The sequence below is a fragment of the Neomonachus schauinslandi genome, chromosome 7 (assembly GCF_002201575.2).
Source record: "Neomonachus schauinslandi chromosome 7, ASM220157v2, whole genome shotgun sequence".
Taxonomy (NCBI): Eukaryota; Metazoa; Chordata; class Mammalia; order Carnivora; family Phocidae; genus Neomonachus; species Neomonachus schauinslandi.
In genome coordinates this window covers 24,528,422-24,545,118 of record NC_058409.1, presented here as the reverse complement: position 1 = coordinate 24,545,118, position 16,697 = coordinate 24,528,422, and the positions used below count along the sequence as shown (strand labels likewise).

General features: G+C 39.2%; 1 protein-coding gene across 2 annotated transcripts in view; it reads left to right on the top strand.

Moving 5' to 3' along the window:
* Positions 1 to 16,697, top strand: part of AFF4 (AF4/FMR2 family member 4) — a 90,568-nt gene that overhangs the window by 11,857 nt on the left and 62,014 nt on the right. The window contains exon 2 of one of the 2 annotated variants that reach the window (XM_021702031.2): positions 15,303 to 15,429. The exons of the other annotated variant lie outside the window; for it this stretch is intronic. Within the exon in view, the coding sequence (XP_021557706.1) occupies positions 15,307 to 15,429 (123 nt within the window). The 5' untranslated portion in view covers positions 15,303 to 15,306. The remainder of the gene's footprint in view (positions 1 to 15,302; positions 15,430 to 16,697) is intronic. 2 annotated transcript variants of the gene reach the window in all.

Here is a 16,697-nt window from a genome sequence, read left to right as displayed (position 1 = left end):
AGTATGATTCTGAGATTTTACAGTCTAGCACTTACATTTGGTGAACATTTGAAAGTACAGGGTTTAAGTAAAAATAGAAATTGATCATTTCTGTACTTGTGTTTTTTTATCTTGAACATATGTTGTTTTCCTTTTAGATAAACTCTTGTAGAAAAATTCCTTTAAAAGCAACAGAATTCATTTAGTATCAATATTAATGCTTTTATTGGATTGATAATATATTCAATGCGGTAAAAGGAAGGCCTACTCTCTTCTTTTTTTTTTTTTTTTTAAGATTTTATTTATTTGAGAGAGAGAGAATGAGAGACAGAGAGCACGAGAGGGAAGAGGGCAGAGGGGGAAGCAGACCCCCCCCGCTGAGCAGGGAGCCCGATGTGGGACTCGATCCCGGGACTCCAGGATCCTGACCTGAGCCGAAGGCAGTCGCTTAACCAACTGAGCCACCCAGGCGCCCTGGCCTACTTTCTTCTTGGTACCAGATATAACCAAAAGTCTTAGGAAATGGGAGACTATCTGTGGGTAGAAAACGAGGGGTGACATCCTCTTCTGAAACCCAACTTTTAGTGAGTATTCCCACTGACTTTTTGACTCTTGGGACAGTAACGCTACAGTTGTGATCTTTATAAAATTCATCACTTGTTTTGAGTATCTGTTGTATGCCTGCCACTCTGTAAAGCACTGGAGGGGAAAGAGGGGTAAGTTCAAAGATACCTATAGTTCTTACTTTCTTAGAGGCTTATAATAAGGAGATGACTAGGGAGGGCAGATAGAATAGCAACAAATAATCCTAATGTAAGGCAAGTGTTAAGTGCCAAATGAGATACAAAGAAATGCTTTGGGAAGTAAGTAATTTTAGTGACGGAGGAACCTTGGAGGGCTTCTTGAAGGAAGTGGGATATGTGGTAAACTTTGAAATGTATGTATTTAGAAATGGGGAGAAGGAAGGACATTCTAATTAGAAGGACTAGTTTGAGTAAAGATCTGGATCTGAACGTGTGTAGGTTATTTTCAGGCTCAGGTAAACCCTGAAGGTGTTATAGAAATGGCTGAGAATTGAACTGTGGGCAGTTTTAAATCCTGGGATGAGAACTTTGGACTTAGATTTTTCATAGAGCTTGGAGTTGTTGATGACTTTTAAGCAGAAGAATGTCTTGAGTAGGTCTGTTTTATGAAGATATAAAAGTAATTATCAATGCATACATTACAGAAGTTTCCAATAAGAGACCTTTGTGGGTTTTAGATATTTGCGTGCTTTTAAAGTAAGAAGCTGAGTCAAAAGGTTGTTTTCTTCTTTATAAAAGGAACTGTAAGCTCTCAATTTTAACTATTCTCTCCGCCCATTTATTCATCTTCCAAGATGAAAATAGACTTCTCAATTTATTTGTCCATATGCTTTGGTAGTAACAATTTTTGAGACAAGTTTAAACTAGTTAAATTTCATTTACATGTATCTCAAATATTAGAAAAGCACAAGAAGTATATTTGATTTGGTTTTGATTCTAAAATAGCTACATGGCGTGTAAAACCGTGCAGGACTACTAGGAGAAGAAGCCTGTAGTATTATTATTGAGAGAAACATTATCTAAAGGGAGGCAGCTGCTTACAAGTAATGTGAATAGTCATGTGCTTACCCTTAAGTGTGAGCATATTTGTATATGTAATAAACATTTCTTTTCTTGAATTGAGGTTTAAAGTTGTCTAATATTTTTATTTTATTTTATTTTAAGTAGGCGCCACACCCAACATGGGTCTTAAAGCCACAACCCTGAGATTAAGAGTCACAGTCTCTACCAGCTGAGCCAGAGAGGTGCCCCTGACCACTGTCTAGTGTTTTAAAAAGAATAGGTTTATCAGTAATCAGTTTGGAAAATACTGTTTCAAATTAGTTACTGCACAGTTGAATGTCTGCTTGATAATGTAACATACATTGATCGTGGTACTGTTTGGCCCCTAAGGTGAGGAAATAAAGTTTTGCTGTATCAGCAAAAGCTTCGAGAGGAAGTGAATTGAGTTAGTTATAGAATCAGGTTGTATAGCTTGACAGGTGAGTAAAGAAATGTGTTTCAATTCTGGTTGATCTAAAATAATGCAAATGTTGGGCGCCTGGGTGGCTCAGTTGGTTAAGCGACTGCCTTCAGCTCAGGTCATGATCCTGGAGTCCCGGGATCGAGTCCCGCATCGGGCTCCCTGCTCAGCAGGGAGTCTGCTTCTCCCTCTGACCCTGCCCCCCTCATGCTCTCTATCTCATTCTCTCTCTCAAATAAATAAATAAAATCTTTAAAAAAATAAAAAAATAAAATAAAATAATGCATATGTTAAGTGTCTGCTGAATTAAAATTTTTTGCAGATGGTGTCTGATTTTAGTGTAATTATGAGTATTAGTTATTCCAATTTTGAAATACTGGTATTTTGTAGTATCAAGTAAAGACTATCATGATCTTCAGGTATTATTTTGTAGTAAGTGAGATAACTTCCTTTCTAACCAGGCCATGAGGTTCATTAGTTTACTTACTCAAGTCATTGTCCACTAGGTTATGTTTTAGGTATGCATTGCTGCACACAATACACATTCCCTGATCATCATCTAGTGGGAGAGGAAATATTAATGACCATCAAAAGAAGTGTATAGTTAATTGTGGTAAAGTACTATGAAGGAAAAGGGAGTTGTCTACATGAATTTCCTGAAGCTGAAAAGAGCACTACAAATTCAAATAAATAAATAAATAAATACCGACCGACCCTTGGTGGGAACTGGGAAGGGAGGGTCGTAAGATATAAAATAAATCTGATGAGATAGGTGGGAGTCACATCAAGTAGGAAGTCAGATCATTGCTTTGTAGGCCGTATCAAGGACTTAAAGTTTATCCTAACGTAAATGGAAAGCTTGTTAAGAATTTTTAAGCAGGAGGGGCGCCTGGGTGGCTCAGTCGTTGAGCGTCTGCCTTTGGCTCAGGTCATGATCCCAGAGTCCTGGGATCGAGCCCCGCATCGGGCTCCCTGCTCTGTGGGAAGCCTGCTTCTCCCTCTCCCACTCCCCCTGCTTGTGTTCCCTCTCTCGCTGTCTCTGTCAAATAAAATCTTAAAAAAAAAAAAAAAAAAAAAAAAAAAAAAAAAAAGAATTTTTAAGCAGGGGTTGGGTGACCCGATCTGGTTTGTGTTTTAAAAAGATCACTTTGGCTGCTGTATGAAATACGAATTAGCTAGAGAACAGGGGAACCAAGAATCCAATTAGAAGGCTGTAGCCTTTGTTCAAGCTGTAAAGTGATGACTTGTTTTGAACAGTGGCTGTGGGGAAAGTAGTAAACAGATAAATTCAAAATATATTTAGGGAGGGGACGCTTGGGTGGCTCAGTTGGTTAATAGGCATCTGTCTTCTGCTCAGGTCATGATCCCAGGGTCCTGGGATCGAGTTCCTACAAAGGGCTCCTTTCTCCGTGGGGAACCTGCTTCTCCCTCTGCCTGCCGCTCCTCCTGCTTGTGCATGCTCTCTCTCTCTCTCTCTCTCTCTGACAAATAAGTAAAGTCTTAAAAAAAAAAAAGGGCACCTGGGTGGCTCAGTTGCTTAAGCAACAGCCTTCAGCTCAGGTCACGATCCTGGAGTCTGGGATCTAGTCCCGCATCTTCCTGCTCAGTGGGGAGTCTGCTTCTCCCTCTGACCCTCCCCCTCTCATGCTCTCTCTCTCTCTCTCTCTCTCAAATAAGTAAATAAAATCTTTAATATATATGTACTTTGCATATATATTAATATATATATATTCAAAGAACATGAACAAACAGGTTCTTTATCTCAAAAGAGAAAGTGTGATAATAGTGCATATTTGGGTATTTTTATTGTAGGAATATAGATAGTATTTTTTTTTTTAAGATTTTATTTATTTGACAGAGAGAGACACAGCTAGAGAGGGAACACAAGCAGGGGGAGTGGGAGAGGGAGAAGCAGGCTTCCCGCAGAACAGGGAGCCCAATGCGGGGCTCAATCCCAGGACCCTGGGATCATGACCTGAGCCGAAGGCAGACGCTCAACGACTGAGCCACCCAGGCGCCCCTATAGATAGTATTTTAAGCCATGAGATTGAAGGGAAAGAATGTAGACTGAATCAGAGTAAGACCCATGGCTGAGCACAGAGAAGTACCGGTTTCTGAGAAGTTTGGTAGGTAGAATGTGAGGAGACAGAGGTGATGGGATAAGTGGGAGGGCTGGGGTTACAGAAGCCAAGAGTATATTAAGGAGCCAGCCTGGGTGTTTACTTCCTGCCTTTGATGCTGTGTTGCGGTCCAAGTTGAGTGAGCTTTGGAGGTATCCAGAGGAATTCCAGTGTTTGCTGCAGTAACCTCATCAGCCCGCCAAGAGGGTGAACATTTGACTTCCACTTGAATTAAATCGAATTAAAAAAAATATATTTTATTTATTGAGAAAGAAAGAGCATGAATGGGGGAGGGGGCAGAGTGAGAAGCAGACTCCCCACTGAGCAGGGAAGTAGAGAATCACCAAGAGTCCTTTTGAGAAGCTTGGCCATGAACGAGAACAGAGAAGAGATAGAGTGATATCTGGAGGAGAGATACAGGGTTGGGGAAGTCTTTTTATTTTTTTAAAGAAGAATATGCTTTTTTTTTTTTTTTTTAAGAAGAATATGTTTGAATGCTACTGGAAAGGATTCATGAGAGAGGGAGAAGTTGAAGTTGCTAGGGAGAAGTCAGTAATTGTTAAAGATCTAGGAGAAGATAGCAAAATGGGCATACTTGTTCTTTCACAGGAGAGAGAGAAGTTCTGTTTTTTAACCAGAGGAAAGAAGAGAAGGGATGCAGATACTGGTAGTTCGAGGAAAGTTGATGATTGATAAGAAGATTTCTCTCTTATCTTTTTTTTTTTTTTGAGAGAAAGGGAGGGGTAAGTGGGGAGGGGCAGATGGAGAGGGAGAGAGAGAATCTCAAGCAGGCTCCATCCTCAGTGCGGAACCTGATCCTGGGCTCCATCCCACAAACCCATACAAACCCATGAGATCATGACCTGAGCCTGTATCAAGAGTCTGACACTTAACTAACTGCGCCACCTAGGCACCCCTCTCTCTCATCTTTAATGTTCTATTTTTAGTCTTTGTCCAGTAAGACAAGGTCATTTGTGGAGTGCAAGTTAGGAGAGAGAGTCCTAGGACTCCATGAAAATATTTGTGAGGAATAGGAAAGAGCATCCATCTGCAAAAGATAGTAAAATTTTGGGAAGCTTTGAGGGCGTAGTTGAGAGTGAGTTATGAAAAATGATTATGAGAAATTCAGATAATATAGATACGATGAAGAAAGCACAAGTAGTATAGAATTATCTTTACTTCCATGTGTTTCATGACAGTATTTTATTTTATTTTATTTTTTTTAAAGATTTTATTTATTTATTTGAGACAGAGAGAATGAGATACAGAGAGCATGAGAGGGAGGAGGGTCAGAGGGAGAAGCAGACTCCCTGCCGAGCAGGGAGCCCGATGCGGGACTCGATCCCGGGACTCCAGGATCATGACCTGAGCCGAAGGCAGTCGCTTAACCAACTGAGCCACCCAGGCGCCCCCATGACAGTATTTTAAACCTAAAGGCTGTGGAAGTCTCATGACTGATGTTGGGGCAGAGGTCTTTCTCTGCAAAATAGTTTTGGGACCTGATGTTTTGTTACTAGTGGCTTTGATCTCCAGGTGTACAATCTTTGTTTCCCCGCCTTTTAGGAATTAACCTCTTCAGATTCATTGTGATCTTAGCTGAAGTCTCATTTAGACTTTTGGAGTTTAAATCATTTGATAATCTGGTAGTGGAATGGCTCTGTTTATCAGCAGTGTAGTTCTAAGACAATAATTGAAAAAAACCGTCATAATAGGTTCTGAACACCACTTGTAAGAAGCAAGTTAAAGGTCACATTTTACTTTTTAAACTTTTTAAAATAAAAAAATTTAAGGTGTGCCTGGGTGGCTTAGTTGGTTAAGTGTCCGACTCCTGATCTCAGCTCAGGTCTTAATCTCAGGGTCGTGAGCGTGGAGCCTACTTAAAAAAAAATTAAATTTAAAATGCTATAAACTAATACATGTGTTTATTAAAAGATTACAGAAGATAAATTTCTGGCTCATTGGGAATGCACATTAAAACTTTACTGTGTGCTTACTGTAACTTTTATTGTAAAAGATATGTAACACAAAATTTATTATTTTAATCATTTTAAGAGTATAACTCAGTGGCATTAAGTACATTCACAGTGTTGTGCAACCATCAACACTGTCTATTTACAGAATTTTTTTCATCATCCCAAACAGAATCTCTAAGCCCATTAAACCTAATTCCCCATTCCTCCTTATCCCCAGCTCCTGGCAACCACAATTTTACTTTCTCTCTGAGTTTGCCTTTTCTTTGAACCTCATGTAAGTGGAATCCTATAGTATTTGTCTTTTTCTGACTGGGTCATTTCACTTTGTGTAATATCCTCAAGGTTCATCCATGTTGTAGCATGTCAGAATGTCCTTTTTAAAGGCTGAATAATGTTCCATTGTATGTATATGCCACATTTTGTTTATCCATTCATCTTTTGATGGGCACTAGAGTTACTTCTTTTTTTTTTTTAAGATTTTATTTATTTATTTGAGAGTGAGAATGAGAGAGAGAGCATGAGAGGGGGGAGGGTCAGAGGGAGAAGCAGACTCCCTGCAGAGCAGGGAGCCCGATGTGGGACTCGATCCTGGGACTCCAGGATCATGACCTGAGCCGAAGGCAGTCGCTTAACCAACTGAGCCACCCAGGCGCCCACTAGAGTTACTTCTACCTAGTGATTGTTGTGGATAGTGCTGCTGTGAACATGGGCGTACAAATATCTGAGTTCCTCCTTTCAGTTCTTTTGGGTATAGACTTAGGAGTGTAATTGCTGGATCACATGAAATTCTGTGGTATACTTTTTGAGTAACCCCCAAACTCTTTTCCACTGCAGCTGCACCATTTTACATTCCCACCAGCAATGCACAGGGTTCTGATTTATCAACATTCTTACCAACAGTTGTTATTTTTTTAATTTTAATTTTTTGAAAATAGCCAAAAGGTGTGAATATGCAGTTCACAGAAGAAGAACTATAAATGGCTAAGTAACACACAAAATAGGTGCAATCTAACTATCAGGAAATTCAGTATCTAGCAGTTGACTGTGAGGGACTATCTGTGTGTGATTCTCCATTTTATCCCTAGCTCCTAGCACAGTGCCTAGCGATAGTAGATAGGCTCATATATTTGTTGAGTAAATGAAATTGGGTTTTTGCCCTCTTGGATTGGTGGCACAATTTAAAAAGACTCCAAATGCCTAGGATTGAAAATGTCATGATTAAAGTGCACAGTCTTGTATTTTGTTGGTGGGGTTGTCCATTGATACAGTCTTTTTGGAAAGCAATCTAGTGATGTACATTAAAAGGGTATAGCATGTACCCTTTGACTCCGCAATTCCACATCTAGAAATTAATCTGAAACTAAAATAGTTTCATATACAAACGTTCTGTAATGTTTGTAATACTAAATTCTGGACATAACCCAGTTATCTACTAGGTGTTTTCTGGTTAAATGAATACTATACAGTCACTAAAAGAATGAAAAATCGTATGTCTTAATGTGGAATTAAGTTCATTGTTTATTAAACTTATTCTTAAATAAGAATTGTATGTGTAGTAATTTTTGCATGTATATGACTATATATGACTCCTCACACTATTGTTTATTTCAAGGGAGTGAAATTATTGGTGACCTTTAATTTCTACTTTATATTAACCATATTAGAGTTTTTGAGAAAGAGTATTACTTTTATAGTTGGAAAAACAAAACCATTAATGTTTATCTCTTTTGAAAAATGCGTAGGTGGAAGAATACGCCTTATTCACATTTATAGAAACAGCCAAAACATTTACTGAGGGCCAAGAAAGAAGATACAGCTAAATAGGGAGACCTCCTATTTCTTGTGTATGAAAACTGCATATTCACATTTCAGTTTTCTGGTGTTTAGCTTGTGAGAGTGTTAGTTGTCACATTCTGATGTTAGTTGAGTTAGTTGTATCTAATTTTTATCTGTATGCTCAGCACCTAACAATTCTTTTTTTTTTTTTTTTTAAGATTTTATTTATTTATTTGACAGAGAGAGACATAGCGAGAGAGGGAACATAAGCAGGGGAAGTGGAAGAGGGAGAAGCAAGTTCCCCGCCGAGCAGGGAGCCCGATGCGGGGCTCGATCCCAGGACCCTGGGATCATGACCTGAGCTGAAGGCAGACACTCAATGACTGAGCCACCCAGGCGCCCCAGCACCTAACAATTCTACTTCTGAATTTACCCTAAAGAAATAATGAAGTGATCTCAGTCATATTATATATGTTGTGTTGCATCTACTTATTCTCATATAACAGCAATTATGGAAATTCCTCCAAGTTCATTGGCAAAGATATACCTCATTTGTTTTAATATACTATGGTTTGTTTAACTGTTAACTATTTTTCTCTTCTAATTATTTTCAGTTGTTTTACCACTAACAGTGCTTCAGTAAACATCTTTGTAGGTAATGGCAGTATAAGCCATAAGCTTATGAGGCTGCTGGGTTGAAGGGTTTTTATATTTTTTCTTTTTTTTTTTTAAGATTTTATTTATTTATTTATTAGAGAGAGACAGAGAGAGAGGGAACACAAGCAGGGGGAGTGGGAGAGGGAGAAGCAGGCTTCCCGCTGAGCAGGGAGCCCGATTTGGGGCTCGATCCCAGGACCCTGGGATCATGACCTGAGCTGAAGGCAGACGCCTAACAACTGAGCCACCGGGGAGCCTCCCTTTTTTTTTTTTCCTGAGTTTGAAATATCACTTCACCATTTTAATGAGTATGTCATTTTAGAGATTTTATTTATTTATTTGAGAGAGAGCGCGTGAGCACACAAGCAGGGTGAGGGGCAGAGGGAGAAGCAGACTCCTTGCTGGGCATGGATTCCAATGCGGGGCTTGATCCTGGGACTCCAGGATCATGACTTGAGCTGAAGGCAGACGCTTAACCGACTGAGCCACCCAGGCGCCCCAATGACTATGCCATTTTTGAAAAATACTTGGCTCTTACTGTTGTTATTAAATAGAACATTTTATTTGTTTTCAAATTATTTTTATTTTTTTAAGTAATCTCTGTATCCACTGTGGGGCTCCAACTCAAAACCCTGAGATCGAGAGTTGTGGGCTCCACTGACTGAGCCAGCCAGGCACCCCTAGAACATTTTTTTAAAGATTTTATTTATTTATTTGAGAAAGAGAGAGAGATCACAAGCAGGGGGGAGTGGGAGAGGGAGAAGCAGACTCCCCACTGAACAGGGAGCCTGGTGCAGAACTCGATCCCAGGACCCTGGGATCATGACCTGAGCCGAAGGCAGACACTTAACCAACTGAGCCAGCCAGGTGCCCACCCCTAGAACATTTTAAATAAGACATTCTTTTCTCATTGAATTTGATTTGTTACCTGTTAAAATCCCGTGTATCTTTGAGTTTTTTTCTGGCTTCTATTTTTCAGATCATTTTGTTGATTTCTGTGCACTATCATGCTATTTTGATAATGATGATTTTATAGTAAATATTAATATCTACTATGACAAATTCTTCTTGTTCTCTCTCCAGTGCTAAGTATATGTCAGATGCTTATTGCACATTTATTAAGTTAATAAATAGACTTAATATTAAATCTTGCCTTAGATAAATTTGGCAGGCCTCTTTACTTTAGGGAAACTGAAGCTTGGCATGTTGATGGTGTCCCTTGCTAGCCAAGAATAGTATTACACTTTCTCAAGTGTAATAAACAGTGACGTAGAGGAGGAGTTGAGAATTGGATGATCAGTTTGAACATGGAGATAGGAAGGGGCACATGTTAGACATGAGAGAAATACTTTAAGCCCTGAGAAGAGACAGTTTATCTGATAGTAAATCCCAAGGCTGAAAAATGCTAGAAAAGACCGATAGTACTCTACTATATAAACTTTCTCACCCTTTCCGTCTTTTATTTAAAAAAATTTCAAACCTATAATATAGTGTATGTCTATATTCCTTTCACCTGGATATACCACTTGTCAATATTTTTATTGTAATTGTTGCTGCTGCTCCATTATTCTTGTCTGTTTGTCCTCTCCCTCCTTCCTGCGCCCCACCCTCCCTGCATGCAAGCACACACACACACACTCTTCCTCTCTCTCTTTTTATCACTCACTATCTGCACACACTAGATCTATATTCAGATGGATGCTGAACCATTTGAGAGTTGCAGATCTGATGATGACATTTCACCCATGTATGTTTTGTACATCCTGAGAACCCAGAACATTCTCTTATATAACCAGATACAATTATCATAGTTCAAAAACTAAGCATTGATATGATTATCTGAAATACCATTCATATTCAGGTGTCCCAAAGTTTCCCTATAATGCCCTTCACAAACAGTTTTTCCTCCCTAGATACAGTATGTGTATCATGCATTGCCTTTAGTTGTTGTCTCTCCTTGAATATATAAGAATATAGAAGAAATCCCCAGCCTCTTTTTTTGTTTGTTTTCATGATACAGGCATTTTTGAAGAGTCCAGGCCAATTTTGCAGACTTAAGCTTTGTCTGCTTGTTCCTGATTAGATTCAGGTTAAATTTTTAGCGGAAAGAATACCTAGGTGGTGATACATCTTTAGTGTATCGCATCAGAAGGCACATGATATCATTTTATCCCATTATTGATAATGTTAAGTCTGATTGCTTGATTAAGGGTATTGTTTCCTGTACTTCTCTATTTTTTTTTTTAAAGATTTTATTTATTTATTTGAGACAGAGAGAATGAGAGAGAGCACATGAGAGGGGGGAGGGTCAGAGGGAGAAGCAGGCTCCCTGCTGAGCAGGGAGGCCGATGCGGGACTGGATCCAGGGACTCCAGGATCATGACCTGACCCGAAGGCAGTCGCCTAACCAACTGAGCCACCCAGGCGCCCTGTACTTCTCTATTTTAAAGATTTTTTTCTAATAGTCTGTGGGATGATACTGAAGATTCCATTCCCCCCCAACTTTTTGCCCAGTGGTTTTGGCATTTATTGCTGGGTTTTTTTTTTTTTCCCCATTGATGATTCTGGCCTCAATTATTACTTTAATGGTCACAAAAAAAGTGATTTTCTAATTCTTTTATTTCTTCTGCATTTATTAGTTGACATTCTTCTCTAAAGAAGGGCATTTACTCCCTGCTTTATTTCTCTTCATTTTATTTTTTTGCTATTATCACTCTGGACTCAGGGATTTGTGTTTTTTGGGGGGTTTTTTGTTTGTTTTTTAAGATTTTATTTATTTGAGAAGGAGAGAGGAGAGAGAGCGTGAGAGAGAGTGCATGTGCACAAGCCAGAGCACAAGAGCGTGGGGGAAGGAGAAGCAGACTTCCTGCTGAGGAGGGAGTTCCATGCTGGGCTCAATCCCAGGATGCTAGGATCTTGACCTGACCCGAAGGCAGCTGCTTAACCGACTGAACCACCCAGGCGCCCCTGTTTTTTGTTTTTTAACTAGGCTCCATTCCCAACACGGTGCTTGAAAACTCATGACCCCAAGATCAAGAGTAGCACGCTCTACTGACTGAGCTAGCCACACGCCCCCCAGGGATTCTTTTTTTGCTCATTTGGTTATATTCCATTCTTGTCTTTATTTTGATGCTCATGTTTCTAAAGCTGACTGGTGAGAGCACCTTCAGTCTGGTTCCCGTGCCCTTTTGATGTCTCCATCTGTTTTTGTGAGTTTTCTTGCTGTTGAAACAAGATGTTTTAAGATCTCTTCGGACTTCCTCTGCTGCAGCCTTGGAATGAACTATTTTTTCCAAGAAGTCCTATTCCACTTCAGTAGGAAATGATATTAGAAATCAGAATTTGGGGGGCGCCTGGGTGGCTCAGTCATTAAGCGTCTACCTTCGGTTCAGGTCATGATCCCAGGGACCTGGGATCGAGTCCCGCATCGGGCTCCCAGATCAGCGGGAAGCCTGCTTCTCCCTCTCCCACTCCCCCTGCTTGTGTTCCCTCTCTCTCTGTCTGTCTCTGTCAAATAAATAAAATCTTTTTTTAAAAAAAATCAGAATTTGGGTGCTGAGCGTGCTTCTTTCTTCTGGTGTGTTCCTGCTCCTAGACTCTTTCAGTGTACAGAAATGGAGACTGTCTGTTTCTCTCGATCGGTAGATTGATAGAGATTTTTTAAAATACAAGCATGTGTTCATAGTACTATTTCTAGCTCCTAATCCCCAAAAGTTATTTTTCTCCCTATTCCTTTGTATATTTGTATCCCTCATCTCTCATAGTAACATGCTTGGATCCTCAAAAATCTCAGTATACTCATTTGCTCCATTTTGTAGCAATGAAATTGCTACACCATTATGCTACACCATAGAATGTTGTTTGTAATAAATGTATCAACTTAACGTAAGTACTTGATGGGCACTTAAAACAATTTACCTTAAGTAGAAGGAGAACTCTCCTTTCTACTTGCTAATATTCTTTTAAAAATTATTTTTCTGGTAGTCCCACAGATTTTGTTTTGTTGTAGCAATTAGCTAATTTTAACCGAATTCTTCTTCATTATAGTAGTTGCAGATGTCCTGAGGGAAATGTTGTGAAATAGGTTTGCCTATACAACAAAGATATACCTCAAACTGACTCATTTAAATTTCATGTTAATTTTAGGGGAGCTCACATTGATTACTGGAATTATTGCTTTGTGGGAAACTTTGTCTTAGGCAGATACTAATGTTTAAAGACATGGGAGAAAAATGTGGATCTGATAAATTAGATGTGAAAATAAGGCAGATCAGAAAAAAATTAGAGAATAAGAGCTACAGCTGGGATATTGGTTCTTATAAGCAGTCATTTAATTTTGTTCTGCTTCTTGGCAGTCTTTTTAAAAGGAATATTCAGTCAGATGACTTTCATTGTTTAAGAATAGAGAACACTTTTTTATTGGATTATAGGAGGAATTTTATTGTGGGAATCAGATCTATTTCTACAATAAATGTACAAGTGTTTCTTTTTTTTCTGTAAAGATTTTATTTATTTGACAGAGAAAGGCACAGCAAGAGAGGAAACACAATCAAGGGGAGTGGGAGAGGGAGAAGCAGGCTTCCCACTGAGAAGGGAGCCGAATGCAAGGCTCAATCCCAGGACCCTGGGATCATGATCTGAGCCTAAGGCAGACGCTTAGTGACTGAGCTACCCAGGCACTCTGTACAAGTGTTTCTTGCATTATTTTAGCACTTTAATTAAATCATAGTTTAAGGAAGGCATTTCTTTTTTTAAGGAATTGAATTTAGGAAATGCAAGGAAATTAGTATTTAATATGCCCCTTAGACTCTTAGGATACAAATAACTTCACATGCAGCGGCACCATAGTTGCAGAGGTCTATCTGAAACCTGATTGTTAGTGATATACACTTACTAGTTGGTTCAAGTGTACTGGAGGATAATATACGTTCTTTGGTTTCACTCTCTGAATACCAAAGTATAGATATTTTCTAGTATTTATTAAAGAAGGAATCAAAAACTTTTTTTAAAAGATTTATTTATTTATTTTAGTGAGAGAGAGAGCGAGCAAGTGGGGATGGGAATGGGAGGGAGGGGCAGAGAGAGAGTCCCAAGCACAAGCGGGGCCAGATTCATGTACCTGAGCTTGGATGCTCAACCGACTGAGCCACCCAGGCATCCCGAAAGAATCAAATACTTTTTGTGCTTCTGTATGGTGCTAAGTACCAGGGAGACCAAAGAAAGCACATACTATTTCAATACCTCAAAATAGCTTATATTCTTGTCTAAGTTTATTAGAATATTATACATATAGAAAAAGCTGAAAATTCATTTGGAACAGAATATTTTTAAAATATTAATTGCTTTGATAGTAAATTTTTACTTTTGAATGTTTACTTGCACTGTTCTAACCACCTAAGAATCCTCAAGAGTATATTGGTTTTGCTGTCCATTCTTTTTTTTTTTTTTTTAAGATTTTATTTATTTAAGAAAGAGAGTGCACGAACAGTGTTGGAGGGGGGAGTGAGGAGGGGCAGAAGGAGAGGGAGAAGCAGACTCCGCACTGAGCAGGGAGCCTTACACAGGCCTCAGTCCCAGGACCCTGAGATCAGGACCTGAGCCGAAGGCAGATGCCTACCTGACTGAGCCAACCAAGCGCCCCTGCTGTCCATTGTGATTTTATAGTTACAGTTTCTTTCCAATCTTGATTTACTTTAATTTTCCGACTAGATTTGATTTATGAATCATAAGGCTAGAAATGCTCTACAAGTATAACCTGGTTTTTTCCTTCAGTCTCCACCAGGGCTCCCTGTGTCCCTGGCCCCTCTTCCCCCCAGACAAAACCAAGATAGATGGTTTACTCTAACTCCAGGGAAGAATGTTGCAGAGTCCCTGGTAATCCCTTATCCCAGGGTTCGACAACCTTTTTCATTATTATCTATTTAACCATAAGTCCCTGCCGCTATAAACAAGCTATCTTCTTTAGTTTGTTCTTAGTGAAAATACCACATGCTGTAATGTTTATAGAAATGACACCCTCATTTTCTCCTCCATTCCAAAAGACTTTCTTTTTCAGTACAGTTTCAACTACTATTACTAACCCAAGTTAATTTTAGATTCTATTACTGAAAGCCTCGGTTTTTGCCATTTATTGAGGTATTGATTGAAATATTACTGTATTTAGAGCAGAAATATCGTTTTTTAGGGAATCTAGAGCAACAGCAAAGCTGAGGTCAAACTGCCATAAGGATGGACACCAAGGAAGCTGTGTTTGGGACAAAAAGAAATCAAGATAAGGTAGATGCAAAGTAGAGAAAAGCGCTGGACCCCGGGGGGAGGGAGTGGTAGGTGGGAGCGGGTTTGTGCGCCACTGAAGGCAAAGAGTAGTTAGATTTCTGAAGAGGGGGCCGCAAAAGGCTTGTAGGAATCGTGATTTGGGCTGAAGTACGACCTTCCATCTATCTGAATGTTTAAGTTTTAACTGACTTTTAGCTAGCTGAATACTTAAAAATTGATAAGGTTAAGTGTTTCAATGGGGTGGATCCTAATACTCTGGGCTAGTGTTTACTATCTCAGTAGTCGTGCCAGACACTATTGGTATTAGTTGGTAAAACCATTACCAGTACCCAGCTTCAGCACTAATGCCTGCTGCTACTTGGAAGTCGAAAGGGAATCTCCGAATGAAGCATTAAACTCACAAAATGAGTACAGAGCATTTTAATTTTGATTTTCCTTTTTGTGATTGATACAAAGATTGTGTTTCTCTTCTTAGCAACATGAACCGTGAAGACCGAAATGTGCTGCGTATGAAAGAACGGGAAAGGCGGAATCAGGAAATTCAGCAGGGCGAAGACGCCTTCCCACCTAGCTCTCCTCTCTTTGCCGAGCCATACAAAGTTGTAAGTAGTCCTGTGAATGGTTTTCTCCCCCCAACAGTGTGACGTTTTTGCTTTTCAAGTGTTTAAGCTTGAATTTTGATAGTAGAAAAGAGTTACTATCATATATTCCATTTAACATTTTTCCTTTCCTCTAAATGAGAATGTACACTTTTGGGGTAAACTTGTCATTGGAGTATAACATACATACAGAAAGGTACACAAAACAAGTATTTTAGCTGAAAGAATTTTCACAACATGAACAACTTTATATAATCAGTACCCAGATCAAGAAACAGTATGATTAGCATCCTAAAGTCATCCTCAAACCCAAATTTCCTCCCTTACCCCTGTTGCTATCTCATATTCTTGAAAATGTGGTCTGGATTAGCTCAGACATTGATATCTACATCCCAGGCTCTACCGCTAACCCTGGGCAGGCATTTCACCTTTCTGAATTAAATTAAAATTTTGTAAATGAGTATGGATCGTCTACTGTTTCTTACGTTCTTTTGGGTATAATATAATGTCAAAGACAACTTTTTCAGAGATTCTTTTGTTTCTCCCTTGTTTCTTGCCATTTGCTTACTTAGTTTACTAAATATTTAGATTACTAAATATCAGTGACTGCTACTGTATTTGAATAAATGTGTCTTCAGTATCAGTCCGGTTCCTTTTTCTGTTTTATACTAAATTATCTTTCTGTTTTATGGGCTTAATGAACAATATCCAATTTAGATTAAAAGCTTGTTGTCAGAGATGTTCAGTAAAGTGGACCAATTGCTATTTTTGTAACTATCATTACTGTACTTGATTTGGGATTACATAAAACAATGATGTCACTTCTGATGACTAATGTGGCTGTAGTGGCCACAGATGTCTCTAATGTTTGATTTGGCTTTGGCTCATTTGATCTACCCTTACATTTTGAAGGCTTATACTGTGTATGATGGTATTGCAGCAGTAATGGCCATTGTTGGTTTACGGTGTGAGATTGAGAGTGTATTAGACTTTTTTCTGATGAAATATAAATATAACAACATATTCTAGGTTTACCCTGGTAACATTTGGTGTTTGTAGAAGCTATGAGATCTATAAAAGCCATTTTTTAAAAAGATTTTATTTATTTATTTGAGAGAAAGAGAGACAGCACAAGCGGGGTGGAGAGGGGGAGGGAGAAGCAGACTCCTCACCAAGCAGGGAGCCCAGCGTGGGGCTCGATCCCGGGACTCAGGGTCAGGACCCGAGCTGAAGGCAGACCCTTAACCGACTGAGCTACCCAGACGCCCCAT